At 46.1% G+C, this 14,497-nt stretch overlaps 1 protein-coding gene across 10 annotated transcripts in view; it reads right to left on the minus strand.

The window, feature by feature from the left end:
- Nucleotides 1–73: 73 nt before the first annotated feature.
- Nucleotides 74–14,497, minus strand: part of SETDB1 (SET domain bifurcated histone lysine methyltransferase 1) — a 30,811-nt gene continuing 16,387 nt past the window's right edge. For 3 of the 10 annotated variants that reach the window (XM_008264468.5, XM_002715576.6, XM_089299958.1), the window contains 12 exons: nucleotides 12,777–12,933; nucleotides 12,521–12,679; nucleotides 10,959–11,600; nucleotides 10,179–10,295; nucleotides 5,332–5,501; nucleotides 3,841–4,457; nucleotides 2,330–2,358; nucleotides 2,086–2,218; nucleotides 1,649–1,814; nucleotides 1,065–1,276; nucleotides 755–843; nucleotides 74–591 (listed from right to left, as the gene is read on the minus strand). In XM_008264468.5, coding sequence (XP_008262690.1) covers nucleotides 474–591; nucleotides 755–843; nucleotides 1,065–1,276; nucleotides 1,649–1,814; nucleotides 2,086–2,218; nucleotides 2,330–2,358; nucleotides 3,841–4,457; nucleotides 5,332–5,501; nucleotides 10,179–10,295; nucleotides 10,959–11,600; nucleotides 12,521–12,679; nucleotides 12,777–12,933 — 2,609 coding nt within the window. In that variant the 3' untranslated portion in view covers nucleotides 74–473. Of the gene's footprint in view, nucleotides 592–754; nucleotides 844–1,064; nucleotides 1,277–1,648; nucleotides 1,815–2,085; nucleotides 2,219–2,329; nucleotides 2,359–3,840; nucleotides 4,458–5,331; nucleotides 5,502–10,178; nucleotides 10,296–10,641; nucleotides 10,714–10,802; nucleotides 11,601–12,520; nucleotides 12,680–12,776; nucleotides 12,934–14,497 lie in introns of those variants that run through there. The other 7 variants (XM_008264469.5, XM_070077716.2, XM_070077719.2 and 4 more) reach the window with 4 other exon arrangements.

Below are 14,497 nucleotides of genomic sequence, written 5' to 3' on the forward strand. Positions count from 1 at the left end.
CCACTGGGGAGGGTGGGAGAAACAGATTTCTCTTTCAGATTTCCAGAATTGGGAGAAAAATTAAATCACGACCTTCGTTTTATCATCTTGTTAAAAGATTTTCTGGATACAATACAAACCGGGGTAGCAGATACACAGTCCCCATTCCAGGAATAACGTCTGTTGGGAGCATCAACACTTGAACCGATGTGGGACGGGAGGGACGTGGCAGGGCTAAAGGGAGGTCAGGCCCGGGTTAGAGTGGTCGTCTTCTCCCACCTCCTGGTGCCTCAGGAGGATGAGAAGGAGCCCTGCCTGCTAGCACCATGAAGGGCGGGATCTCCTGACCCAGAACCCCTGTTTCTACCTACTAGGAGCTGGGGGAGTAGCTAGACTAGAGACTAGGGGATCAGTGTTCAACGGTCAGGAAGACCCAGTTCCTGAGGAAAGGCCAGTTCAAGAAGGGGTCTGCAGGGCAGGAGGAAGGCAGTCCTCTAGAGAAGACGCCCTCTGCATTCGATGGCGCCACAGCAGCAGAGCAGCTCCTTGCCTTCCACACTGCCCACCTCGTAGTTGTAGTCCCACGTCAGTTCCGTCCCAGCCCGGATTCTCCTGAGGAAGAAAAGGATGGGGTGTGGTGAGGCGGTAGACAGTAGAGGCACCTGGGGTCACAGTGTGTGCAGGTGGAGCTGGGTCACAGATGCAACAGGGGCCCTCAGGGTCTCCACGGGTGCTTACTCCTCCCCAGTCCTTCCCTTTGGTGACTCTGTCTTACTTGCTGGCAAAGAAGGCCACCCAAGGGAAGCGAAGATCATGGGTGTCCACGAAGACATTCTGGACAAACAGGTTGGGGCTGCAACTGTGCTGTAGATTTAAGGACAATAAAGTAAGAACCAGGGAAACAGAATCCGGCCTGTGGAGTGAGAGAGAACTCAAAGACAACTGATGCCATCTGACGCTATCATAGCTCAGAGGTCCAGAATTTACAAAAGGGAAAGGCAGGTTTATGTAGTAGATTCAAGGAATTAGGAATCTGAGGACGACAGGATAATCTATACATACAGGTGGTAGGAAGGGGGTCTTACATTGAGGTAGCGGCCCAGGTTGCCTTCAAGCTTGGCGTCAATGATGTAACAAGACTCCTCACCATCGTAGAACTGGCGTGTGTTCTTACGAACTGGGGCGCTATCTCCCTTCTCCACAGAGGCCATGTTGGTTGACTTAATAGCAATCCCATGGGTTGATTTAAGAGCAAAGCCCCGGGTTGACTTTACTGCCACCTGGCGCTTGGTTGGACCTGGACAGGAAAGAAAATGGGGTTAGGGCACATCCCAATTCATGAACGGACACTTCACCCCCATTTTTGTCCCATAAATTGCAGCTGGAGAATACCGATAACCCAGGAGTCAGTCAAAGATCCTGAGTGGCAGAGTTTTCAAGCAGGATTAGATGTGCTGGACAAAGGAGCTGAGGGAAGAGTCCTTTTCTGGAAAGATGTGAGGAAGGGGACATGGCAAGCCCTATTAATTGTTTAGTCTGGAGTCAGAGAACCCTCCAGATAAGCCTCAGTTCTTAGGTTCTGAATTTTCCCTCCTTTTAGCTTAAAAAATTGCTCCATCCCAACTTTCCTACTGTTTCTTTACACGACTCCCGCAATTTCTCAGGCTACCAGACATGTTCTTTTTGTCCTCAAAGTCATCTCCTTCGGAGCCGGAGGAGATGGTCTGGATGTCATCACTGTCAACCGCCGTGGCTGCAGTCTGACCAGCGGTGGGCTTCCGGCTGGTCCCACTTTCCCCCTCACTCTCTGTGCTGCTGGACAGTGTCAGAACATCCTGGGGAGGCAGAAGGTGGAACATAAGGAAGAGTGAGTGGAGAGGGGCCTCAGAGTCCACGCTCTACCCTACGGTTTGACAGTGGGCCGAGACGGTAGCAAGAGCAAGATTAGATGTTGGATGGAGAACACAGGGTAAGAAGTTAAGGACAAAGAAGGAAGAAAAGACCTAAAAGTAATTACGGACTTTAAGTCAGACTGTTCCACAGTCCTTTACTTGCATTCAATAAAACAGAAGGCTGGGTAAGAGACGGCTTTAGAAGGTCACTCACATCAGTGTTGGCCTGAGCAGAGGCCATGAGTCGTCGGCTCTGATGTAGATTTGTCTTACTCGGTGGGCGGCGAAGTCCTTCTGGCTTCATGGGAGAAGGATTGTAACCATAATTTCTAGAGCTTTCAGTAGCTCTGATGGGGAGAGAAGGAATGAGAGAGGGTCAGGTTATTGGCTGTTTCTTGGGCTTCTTTCAAAGGCTTGAGAGATGGTAGGTTTGGAAACAGAAAAGAACAGGCACTTACCCTGATGTCTTGCTTCGGTCATCAGGTTCCTGGAAAAGGGCAAGTGATGGGTTAAATGCTTTCATGGTCTAAAGTAATAAATATGGTAATTACACTTTGTTTTCAAATGACCTCCAAAGACAATATTAACCAGTCACAGTAAACCAGTAAAGAGAGATGGGGATAGGGAAATCATCCTATAACTTGACACTAACAATCATTCTCAACAATAAAACCCCCACGGCAGGGGTCTTCAGCCTTTTCCAAAGATGAGGCATAGCATTCATGGAAAAAACGCCATGAGCAATCATACATGGATCAGACATGTACTAAGCTTCAAGATCATGAAAGATATATTTAAATATGTATATATATATATATATTTTTTTTTTTTTTGACAGGCAGAGTGGACAGTGAGAGAGAGAGAGACAGAGAGAAAGGTCTTCCTTTGCCGTTGGTTCACCCTCCAATGGCCGCTGCACCGCGCTGATCCGATGGCAGGAGCCAGGAGCCAGGTGCTTTTCCTGGTCTCCTATGGGGTGCAGGGCCCAAGCACCTGGGCCATCCTCCACTGCACTCCCTGGCCACAGCAGAGGGCTGGCCTGGAAGAGGGGCAACTGGGACAGAATCCGGCGCCCCGACCGGGACTAGAACCCGGTGTGCCGGCGCCGCTAGGCGGAGGATTAGCCTAGTGAGCCGCGGCGCCGGCCTAAATATGTATATTTTAAATTTATTATTTGAAAGGCAGGGCAACAGAGAAAGAGGGTGAGAGAGAGCGAGCCTCCATTCACTGGATAACTCCCATATGGGTGGCAGGGGCCCAAATACTTGGGCCATTATCCGCTTTCTCACACACATTTGCAGGGAGCTGGATCAGAAGCAGAGAATCTGGAACTAGAACCAGCACTCTGAAGTGGTATGCTGGTGTTGTAAGTGGTGACTTAACCTGCTGCGCCACAATGCTGGCCCCTAAAATCAGTTTTGGTTTCTGTAGCAGAAGGAAGCAATGACATATATAACTTGAAATGCCATTTAATTAAAAAAAAAAATCACTTAGAGAAATCCTTTATTTTGGAATGAATCATATATCCTCTGATCCCCAACCAAGTAAATCCTAAAAGAATTTGGTTCTTTAAACTTTTTTTTTTTTTTTTTTTTTTTGGACAGGCAGAGTTAGACAGTGAGAGAGAGAGAGACAGAGAAAGGTCTTCCTTTTCCTTTGGTTCACCCCCCAAATGGCTGCCACGGCTGGCGTGCTGCACCGACCGGAAGCCAGGAGTCAGGTGCTTCCTCCTGGTCTCCCACACGGGTGCAGGGCCCAAGCACCTGGTTCATCCTCCACTGCACTCCCGGGCCACAGCAGAGAGCTGGACTGGAAGGAGCAACCGGGACCAGAACCCGGAGTGCTGGCACCGCCGGCCTCTTTAAACACATTCTAGAAATGTGCTGAGTAAAGGGGGAAATAGGTTTCCAAAGAAATACCTGTCAAGTAAGTTAGGTTACTAACATCAACACTAACAGCTACTGCTTACCTCCTTCTTGGTCTGCTTGACGTCCCCCTCGTCCTTGATGCCCAGTGCCGAGGCGGTGGCTTTCTCAGCTTCCCCTCGGCCTCCCCCAGCGCTACCTTCACCAGTCTTGAAGGAGGAGCGGCTATCAGAGTCAAAAGCACCGTCACTGATACTATTGCAGCTCAGCCACGAGGCCACCTTGTTCTTGGGTGTCTCCTCGGAGGAAGGTGGGTTGCAGACACCTACAGGGACTGAGGGAGGGACAGGCATATGTGGTGGCCCAAGGTCTGGGGGACGGGAGTCTTTGGCAGCCATCTCAGACAGTCCATTTTCCTTCTGGCCTCGGGTCTGCCTCCGGGTAGCATAGCTGCGCCACACTGAGCTGGTGCTGAAGTCCTCATCCTTACAGAAGTTGTCATCTGAGCTATCATCATTGGACTCCTCAGCATCCTCTGTACCACTGTTACCATCTTCCTGGTCCTTTAAGTCTACACCACTGCTGTCAGAGGAACAGGGGGCATCACTCTCATATCCTTCCTTGAAGTTCTCCACGCTCTCGATATGGTCCAGATTTGCAAAGTATTCATCACCCATTTCCAAGCCTTCCTTGTCTGCAAAGTCATCTGTCAGGATCTTGCCTGAGGAAGAGAATTAAAGGCTTTCTAGGGTTATGGGGCCCTTTTGGAAAGATTAAGTGTCCATCCACCCACACCCAGTGCTCCAGCACAGAGGTAAAATGCCTACATTTTGGTCTCTTGTGTCTCTCTTCGATGATACCTCCTTTACTGTAGCTTTAATCTTGTCCTCTCTGTCCTCCCATTTCCTCCTCTTCTTTTTTTTATTTTTATTTTTTGACAGGCAGAGTGGACAGTGAGAGAGAGACAGAGAGAAAGGTCTTCCTTTGCCGTTGGTTCACCCTCCAATGGCCGCCGCGGCTGGCACGCTGCGGCCGGCGCACCGCGCTGATCCGATGGCAGGAGCCAGGAGCTTCTCCTGGTCTCCCATGGGGTGCAGGGCCCAAGCACCTGGGCCATCCTCCACTGCACTCCCTGGCCACAGCAGAAAGCTGGCCTGGAAGAGGGGCAACCGGGACAGAATCCGGCGCCCCGACCGGTACTAGAACCCGGTGTGCCAGCGCCGCTAGGCGGAGGATTAGCCTAGTGAGCCGCGGCGCCGGCCCATTTCCTCCTCTTTAACAACAGTTCTCAGCCATGCTAAAAAAAAAAATCTTTGGGTGGAGAAACGTGGGAGGATAATACATTGGACTCTGCAATCATGTCTCTCCCCTGGAACATCATCACGTCTAAAACATTACCCCTTTTTTATTTCTGTCTTTCCAAAGCCCTGTGTCCCTCTCTGTGAACCTCCACAGGTTCTCTACAGAAGCGAGCCCTGGCTCCTCTCTCTCTCAGTTCACATGTCCAGCACATTATTCGTAAGCTCAACTTGCATCTGGTTCATTTCCCCACCACATCCCAGACCCAGGAAACAACCTTTATATCCATCACCAACCTGCATAAATACAAACAAAAGAGCCTTTGGCAATGTCATCCAAGCAGCGGATACCCCAGCCCTTGTTCTGTGTCTTGAATAGCTGTAGGCGAACCTGTAGTCCATGCTGCACCAACCGGTTTGTGCACATGTTTGGGTCACATTTGCAGCGTTTGTTACACTCATATACCCTGGGAGATTAGAAAGATCAACCATGAGATGAGCAATAGAAACGCACAAAACAGTTATAATTCTTAAGCTATCATTACTTACAATGTGTCCTGGGTAAAGATTAAAAATTAGGTAATGATCTGAGTGGATTTACTGAACTGTCTATGCTGTTTCATTTATTTGGGAATATAGCTCACAGAAATAACTTAGAAGGGAATTAACGATGTTTATAGCAGTGTTCTAATAGTGAATGCCAGAATTCCTAACACCTGGAAAGAGGCTAAGAAAACCATGACGTGAATACAGATTACAGAGCCACTAAAATAAGTATATAGAGTCCGTCAATTTTCAGAAAAAAGATGCATAAAGATACGTAAGAAAAGCAGAGGCTGATATACTGATTTTATATATATATATATATATCAATATATATATATTATACACACACACATATAATGTCTAAAGAGAAAAGAGAAGGTGGTATGGATGTTTATGGGGACTTTTCTTTGGTAAAGTTGGTTTTCATCATATCATTCAGTAAACACTTATTAAATAATAATAGTTGTGCTAGACACTGGGAATAATCAAAGAGGTCATAATCTCTACCTTAAAGGAATTAATCAGTTGAAGAATTTAACAACTTAATTACTTTTAAAACAAACTATTAAAGTTAATCAGAGGGATCTAGCAAATATGAACATTAAAGGAAGAAAACAGCTATGCTGATAAGACTGGAAATGTTACGGGTACCAATGCTTCTGCTTGATTTGCTTTGCTCACTGTTAGGATTATACTTCTTGGTATAAATTGCAGGGAGACATTTACTTTTGGGAAGAGGATAATAAAACAATTTCTTGGCTAATGACATTAGTCACATCCTTCTGGATAAAGACAGTAAGAGCAGTTCTACTTACTGAACATACACTTTGTTTTGTTGCTATGTAAATTGCATAATTTACACTCTCTTATTCTATCTATCTTCAAAGCAGTGCTATAATGGTATTTTTTAAAAGTTTTTAAAGAAGATTTTCAAAGTATAATATACATAAGAAAAATATACAGAAAAGTTCATAGTCAATGGATTTTCAGACTAAACATACTGTGTTAACCAGCACCAGATAAAGAAAGAGTCTGTTAGGTCATTTAAAACCCTTTGGGGATAGAGTGTGGGTGTCAGTATTAATATCTCCTATTTATAGCTGATAACAGGATTAGCTCCAAAGTGGAAGACCAGAACCTGAACTCAGGTCTAATTACTTTTTTTTTTTTTTTTTTTTTTGACAGGCAGAGTGGACAGTGAGAGAGTGACAGAGAGAAAGGTCTTCCTTTACCGTTGGGTCACCCTCCAATGGCCACTGCGGCTGGCGCACCGTGCTGATCTGAAGGCAGGAGCCAGGTGTTTCTCCTGGTCTCCCATGTGGGTGCAGGGCCCAAGCACTTGGGCCATCCTCCACTGCCTTCCCGGGCCATAGCAGAGAGCTGGCCTGGAAGAGGGGCAACCAGGACAGAATCTGGCGCCCCGACTGGGACTAGAACTCGGTGTGCTGGTGCCGCAAGGCAGAAGATTAGCCTATTGAGCCACGGCGCCAGCCCTAATTACTACCAATAACTCTTCAGAGTAGTAATGCTAAGTATCTTTCATTCCTTTTGTGGAACCATTACCATGTGCCAGACACTGGGTAAGCTAGCTCCTGTGATACAATGGTGAACAAGACAGAGCCTCTGCCTTCTAATGGAAAAGAGAAAATCCAGTCAACAAATGAAATTGTCATAAATGCTATAAAGAACACACACATGAAGTTCAGTGAGAGAATTAAGGGGGTGAAACTTAGATTTAGAGTGACCAGGGAAGATGTTTCTGAGGAGGTGAGTTTAAAACTGAGAGCTCAAGGTTAAAGAACAGTGGAAGGATGCCAAGAAGAGGGCACAGCATGTACAAAGGCCCCAGAGGCAGGCGGGACACATGGGGTGAACTGAATCCAGGAACCTTGAAGAACATCAGCGTAGCTGGAGCAACTCTGGAAGGAGTGAGGATGGGGGAGGGGAGGTAGTACAGGATTTTATAACCCACGGTTAAGAGAATAAAATTCCAAATGCAGTGGGAAGCTATTTAAGAGTTTTTAAGCAGGGGAGTAACATTGTGGTTATTAAAAAATTTTATGCATTAAACATGTAAAAAAGATGTAATGAACACCATGTAATTACCAGCATTATGAAATCTAAGCATTATTGTAAGATACAGAATTTAAAATTAAAATATAAAGGGGCTGCTGCCTGCAGCGCTGGCATCCCTTATGGGTGTTGGTTCAAAACCCGGCTACTCCACTTCTGATCCAGCTCTCTGCTATGGCCCTCGACAGCAGAAGACAGCCCAAGTGCTACCCACGTGGGAGACCTGAAGCAGCTCCTGACTTTGGAGAGGTGCAGCTCTGGCTGTTGCGGCCATTTGGGGATCTTCTTTGGATCTTCCATCCAACCAGTGGATAGAAGCTCTCTCTCTCTCTGCCTTTGCTTCTCTGTAACTCTTTCAAATCAATCCATTAAAAAAAAAAAAAAAAAAACCAGTAATCTAAAATTAGTAACTGTCTTTCCCTTGCTTAGCTGTCTATATATTTCACACAAATTCACCCCGTCTCCCCAGTAGTCTCAATCTCCTCTGAGATCCCTGCTCTCCTGCACTGGCACTGGCTATAGGCTGTCAGCTGGATGTCCTCCTTCCCCCCACTATCATCTGGGGGGATTTCCTATGCTCCTCTTTTGAGTTGTACTCTGTGTCCCCTGAACTGTATACCTCCCTCTTCTTGGGTTTTTCTCCTCATTTTGGTAAATATGGCCAGTAACTTTTTCTTCCCTTCCTTTTGTTAGTACTTTTTGAAAAGAAAAATAATGAACAACTTTACAGTGCATCTAAAAAATATCCTTAGCCTATTTTAACAATTGAGTTTAGAATTCTATGTTGGAAATAATTTTCCTTTGGAATTTTGAATAATTAATTGCCCTCTAGCTTCCTGTGTTATTTTGGAAAGGCTAGAATTTCAAACTTTTTTAAGATTTATTTATTTATTTGAAAGACAAAGTTACAGAGAGGCAGAGGCAGAGAGGTCTTCTATTCACTGGTTCACTCCCCAAATAGCCACAATAGCTGGAGCTGGACCAATCCAAAGCCAGGAGTCAGTAGCTTCTTCCAGGTCTCCCACGCAGGTGCAGGGCCCGAGACCTTGGGCCGTGTTCCACTGCTTTTGCAGGCCATAGCAGAGAGCCGGATCAGAAGTGTAGCAGCCAGGATCTGAACCAGCGCCCATATGGGATGTTGGCAATGCAAGCAGCGGCTTTACCCGCTACACCACAGCGCTGGCCCCCAAATCTATTTTTTAATGTGGTCTATTTCACTCTTCTAGAGGCTTTTAGGATTTGTTCTTTATCCTCAGTGTTCTCATTTTTTTCCTATCTCAGTGGAATTTATTTACACTTATTATGCTAAGACCTCATTGGCCCTTTAAATTGGGAATTACACACTTTTCAATTATGACCAAATTTCTAAACTATTTAATCAATGCTTTTCTCCTCTTCTGTTAATTATATATCTGCACACTGGATCTGTTAGTCACATGTTCATATACACCAACTTACCACGACACCTCCTTCTCTTCTGTTGTCTGTCCTTTCTCTGACCTGTCCTTCTCTGTCTCTCATGCTGCCTCACCTCCTCTGCTCACCCACCCAATGTTGGAGCACCCAGGGCTTATTCCTGGGCCTCCTTCTCTATTGTCAACATTCTCTCCAGGGGAACACGTGCAAGCTTTAAATATTACATTTGTGCTGATAATCACTAAACCTTTTTGTCCAGCTCCCATACCTCTTTCCAGAAAATTCCATTGCCTCTTGACATTTCCACTTAGATTCCCCAAGAAGTTTCTAAAATTTAAGATGACCAAAACAAAAGCTGAATTTCACTCAAATTTCAACTCATTTGTCCTGACACCCATCCTTCAGTAAAAGGTGACAACATCTACTTAGTTGTTCAAGCAAATTTAGAAATTGTCCTTGATTCCATTCCTTCCCTCCTATGCCAGTCCATCTACCAAGTTCTGTAGCTCACCTCCTAAGGCATCCCAAATCTTTCATCTCCACTGCCACCTTCATTCTAGTATAAACTCCACTCACTACTACCTTTCCCTTGCCTATATTCCTGTAATCATCCCCTAACCTGTCTTGCAAATCCTGCTTTTGTTGCCCTAAGAAATATGCTCTGCAAAGGAGCCAGAGTCACCCTGAAAAGGCAGATCACATCACTTGCCTGCTTAAAATCCTCCAAAATCCTTCTTACTGTACCATAAACTTGATTCTAATTTTTTATTCTAGCTTACAAAGCCCTATATAATCAAATCCCTGCTTACTTCTTTGAACACATTTCACTTGCTATAGTAAATCACACTTGGTTAATGCATTCATACAGCTATGAAATTAAGATCATTTCCCACAACAAGAAATTACTAGATACTACTCAATCATTCTATATTCTCATTTCAAAGAAAGCCAAAAGAAAAAACATGCTATATAAATTTAAAATTAATAAAATATCTGTTTCTGTATTCTATTTTTTGTTCCAATTTTTATATTTCTGATGGTTCCTTTAAGCACAGAAAAATAAGAAAATGCTCTTCAATCTCTGAGGTAGCCAATCCCCTGACACTTACCCTGTGGGCAGACACTCTTCTAGTCTCTTGTACTGGTAGCCAGAGTTAGGGTTGATCTGACCCCCTGGGGTACAAGCAGTAGCCTGGATAGTTAGCTGATGGCAGACACACTTAGACCTGTGTAAGAAGGATATGACAACTACAGTGTTGAGAAATAATAAAAGGATGGAGATGTAGTAATAAATTTCTTTTTTTCTCAGAGTACCAACAGAGAAAGACAAGGAGATAGAATGAAACAAACAGGCAGAGTGAGAATAAAACAGAGACAGAACGAAACAAAGTGGCAACTGGAAGTATGATGGAGAGAAACAGGAAAAGGGGGAGAATCAGAGAAGCAAACAGGGACCAGCAGGATGGCACAGAGAGTCAAGCTGCCGCCAGCATTCCATTTCAGAGCTGCTCCATTTCCAGTCCAGCTCCCTGATAGTACACCAAGATGGAGTTCCTGGCTCCTGGCTGTTACCTGGTCGAGCCCCAGCTACTGCAGCCATTTTGGGAGTTAACTAGATGGAAGTTCTCTCCTCTGTCACCCTTCCTTTTAAATAAATAAATAAATCAGAAACAACATAAAGCACAGGTACCCGGGGTTACTCACTGGGGCCTGTTGGACTTCAGTCTCCCTACCTCACAGCTTTCATGGTGGCCTTAAGGCTGGAGTTCCTGCTGAGGAAGGAGGTGAAGGGAGGTGGAGAAAGCAATACCGACAGAAAGCAAAAGAAGTGAAAAGAAAGGCAACCACAAGAAACTGTGGCAGGAGCAGCAATTCCTCCACCAACTCACTTGTCCCGACACCCATCCTTGCAGTCGCAGCCGACCAGAAACTCAGGGCCCGTGTTAATGAAAACACCCTTGCCAGGGATCCGTTCCTTGCTGTAGGCCACCTGTGGTGGAGGAGTTGTGTCAATCTCATTGACACAGGATAGGGGAACATCTTCCTTCCCGTAGGTGATGTCCAAGATATAGTAAAAAGGTTTATAGGGCTGAAACTTCCGGTCCACAAGAACATATGGATCTAAACAGAACATCTCCAGAAAGAGGAAGTCACAGCCAGTCTCAAAAAGGTAGCGTTCAATCTCCTGCATTGTCCGAAGGCAGAGGCCGCAGGGTGTCTTATAGATAACATGAAAGCCCATTTTGCGATTAACCCGGCGCCGGGCTGTCATTCGCCGGAAGTCGTACAGTAGTGGGACCAGCAGAGGGTTCTTGCCCCGGTACTGCTCATTCCTCATAGGTCTGATCCGAGACAGACAAGTATAGCTGCAGACGTGAGGTAAGTAGAAAAGCTTCTCCATGGGGGCACGGTAGGAGGGCTCTGCAGGGGCCCGCTCCAGCATACCATGGAAGGCTGGGGGTGCTGGGGGTGCTGGGGGTGCTGGAGGAGCCGGGGGTGCTGGGGCAGAGGCTGATGAACCTAAAGGTGACCTGCAAATGAGATGCAAAAGATGAGGTAAGAAGGCAACCAGGGTGTTCGTACTGTATAAATACCCCTCCAGCTCGCGAAGCCATTTCTTTCATCTTTTAAGTAGCTGTGCCCTTAACACTAATGATGACACAAGAAAGTCAGATCTTGCCTTGCCGTAACAAACCTGAATAATGAAAATTGGTTACTTGTCACTGACTGATAGCTATCTCTCTCTCTTTCAACAGTACACCTTTTCCTAAAATGTATTTGCCCGTGAATTATGGAAGAAGAAGTCAGTCTTCTACCAAAGTCCTTAATAGCTCCTAGGATTCAAGGAAAGAGACTACAGTATTTTCTTTCTATTACAGCAATGATAGCAAGAAGTTTAACAAACAGGCTGAAATTGTGATGCTGTGGGTTAAGCCACCACCTGTGACACTGGCATCCACTATCAGAGCACCAGTTAAGAGTCCCAGCTGCTCTGTTGGTGATCCAGCCCCCTGCTAACACATCTAGGAAGGCACTGGCAGATATCCTAAGTGTCTGGGCCCTTGCCACCAACATGGGAGGCCAGGATGGAGTTGCTGGCTTCTGGTGATAGCTTGGCCCAACCCAGGCCATTGGGGGAGTAAATCAACAGATGAAAGATCCTTCCCCTTTTGTTTTCTCTCTGTAGCTATCTTTCAAACAACTAAATAAGTAAATCTTTAAAAAAGAAAACACAAGTTTTATTAAAAGCCTACTGGTGATTACATATTTCCAGGTACCAAGTTCCTAATTCAATTATTCTTACTTTCTAAAAAGCTTCTAAAGCGAAAGCTTCCTTTTTAAGTCCAAACTCCTTACCATCACACCCTTAACCTAACCCCCTTGGAGCCAAGGACTTTCTACTCAGCTCATATCGCCAACCTGCCCCCTGACAACCCAAGCTTTTTCTCACCTATACGTCTGGTTGACTGCAGGTTTCCCACCAGGGGCACTTTCACTGAGTGCAGGGGATGTAGGGGAGGAATGACCAGAGCCCACAGATCCTGGTCGAAAGGATGTGCTCTTTTTGGCTACCTGCTTCCGTGATTGAGCAAGCTGGCTTTCCAAGCTTCTAGGAGATTCGAGAATAGATCATATAGTAAGGGATGCAGGAAATGTAATATGAAAGAAACTGAAGGAAAAAAAAAAAAACAAGAAATAGCACTCACTCAGCGTCACCTGCTTGAGGCGACAGAGGTGAAGTAGGTGGGATGGGTGGGGCAGGTGGGGCTGTAGGCTGTGGGGGCTCCATTGGCTTGAATTGGGTCCCAGTACTGGTCAGATCCTGTGTATACTGGACAACAGGGCCTTTACTTCTCACCGCACCTACAGGAAAAAGGAAACTGATCGCTGAGAGGATGAAAGCTGTGTGACTTGTTCTCATTCACACACCTGATTCTCAACTTATACAGTACAAAAAGCAGCAATGGAAACATTAAGGGGCCAGTGTTGTGGCGTAGCAGGTAAAGTCACCGCCTCTGCAGTGTTGGCATTTCATATGGGTGCCAGTATCAAGACCCGGCTGCTCCACTTCCAATGCAGCTCTCTGCAATGGCCTGGGAAAGCAGTAGAAGATGGCCCAAGTCCTTGGGCCCCTACATGCACATGGGAGACCTGGAGGAAGCTCCTGGCTCCTGGCTTCAGATCAGCACAGCTCTGGCCGTTGCAGCCAATTAGGGAGTGAAACAGCGGATGGAAGACCTCTCTCTCTCTCTCTCTCTCTGCCTCTCCTTCTCTTTCTAACTCTGACTTTCAAATAAATAAATAAATATTAAAAAAAGAAACATTAAATGTATATGAAGACTCAATTCCCATATACCGTGACTGGAGATGCTAGTATATTGCTGGTTTTTTTTTTTTTTTTTTTTTTTTTAAATTTTTTTTTGACAGGCAGAGTAGACAGTGAGAGAGAGACAGAGAGAAAGGTCTTCCTTTGCCGTTGGTTCACCCTCCAACGGCCGCAGCAGCCGGCGCACCGCGCTGATCCGATGGCAGGAGCCAGGTACTTATCCTGGTCTCCCATGGGGTGCAGGGCCCAAGCACCTGGGCCATCCTCCACTGCACTCCCTGGCCACAGCAGAGAGCTGGCCTGGAAGAGGGGCAACCGGGACTAGAACCCGGTGTGCCAGCGCCGCAAGGCAGAGGATTAGCCTAGTGAGCCGCGGTGCCGGCTTTTTTTTTTTTTTTTTAAATTTTGACAGGCAGAGTGGACAGTGAGAGAGTGAGAGAGTGAGAGAGAGAGAGAGAGAGAAAGGTCTTCCTTTTGCCGTTGGTTCACCCTCCAATGGCCGCCACAGCCGGCGCGCTACAGCCAGTGCATCACGCTGATCTGAAACCAGGAGCCAGGTGCTTCTCCTGGTCTCCCATGTGGGTGCAGGGCCCAAGCACTTGGGCCATCCTCCACTGCCTTCCCGGGCCATAGCAGAGAGCTGGCCTGGAAGAGCGGCAACCGGGACAGAATCCGGCGCCCCGACCGGGACTAGAACCTGGTGTGCTGGCACCGCAAGGCAGAGGATTAGCCTATTGAGCCATGGCGCCGGCCAGTATATTGCTGTTTTTGTACTTAAATAATACTTTTAATCTTCCTGCCTCAGGCAATTTACATCATTTATTAATTATGTCACACTTTAAAAAATTATTTTTGACCAAACAGCATTGGTGGAAGAGGAAATCAGATATTGCGGGAACACAGGGAAACAAAAGCAAAAACTACAAACAATACTCAAAGCAGACAATTATATAGAGTGCTAACTGCTACATCCTAACCTAAGAAAACTTCATCAGACTTTCACGTGATTGTTTAGGATGAATCAGAGCCACAGCATATGGAGGGAGCACCACAAATCCATCAACACTACTGGAAACAACTCAGGGCACACATCCTGTGTTT

Source organism: Oryctolagus cuniculus, chromosome 7, assembly GCF_051225735.1.
Source record: "Oryctolagus cuniculus isolate XC-2025 breed Fujian yellow rabbit chromosome 7, ASM5122573v1, whole genome shotgun sequence".
Classification (NCBI taxonomy): Eukaryota; Metazoa; Chordata; class Mammalia; order Lagomorpha; family Leporidae; genus Oryctolagus; species Oryctolagus cuniculus.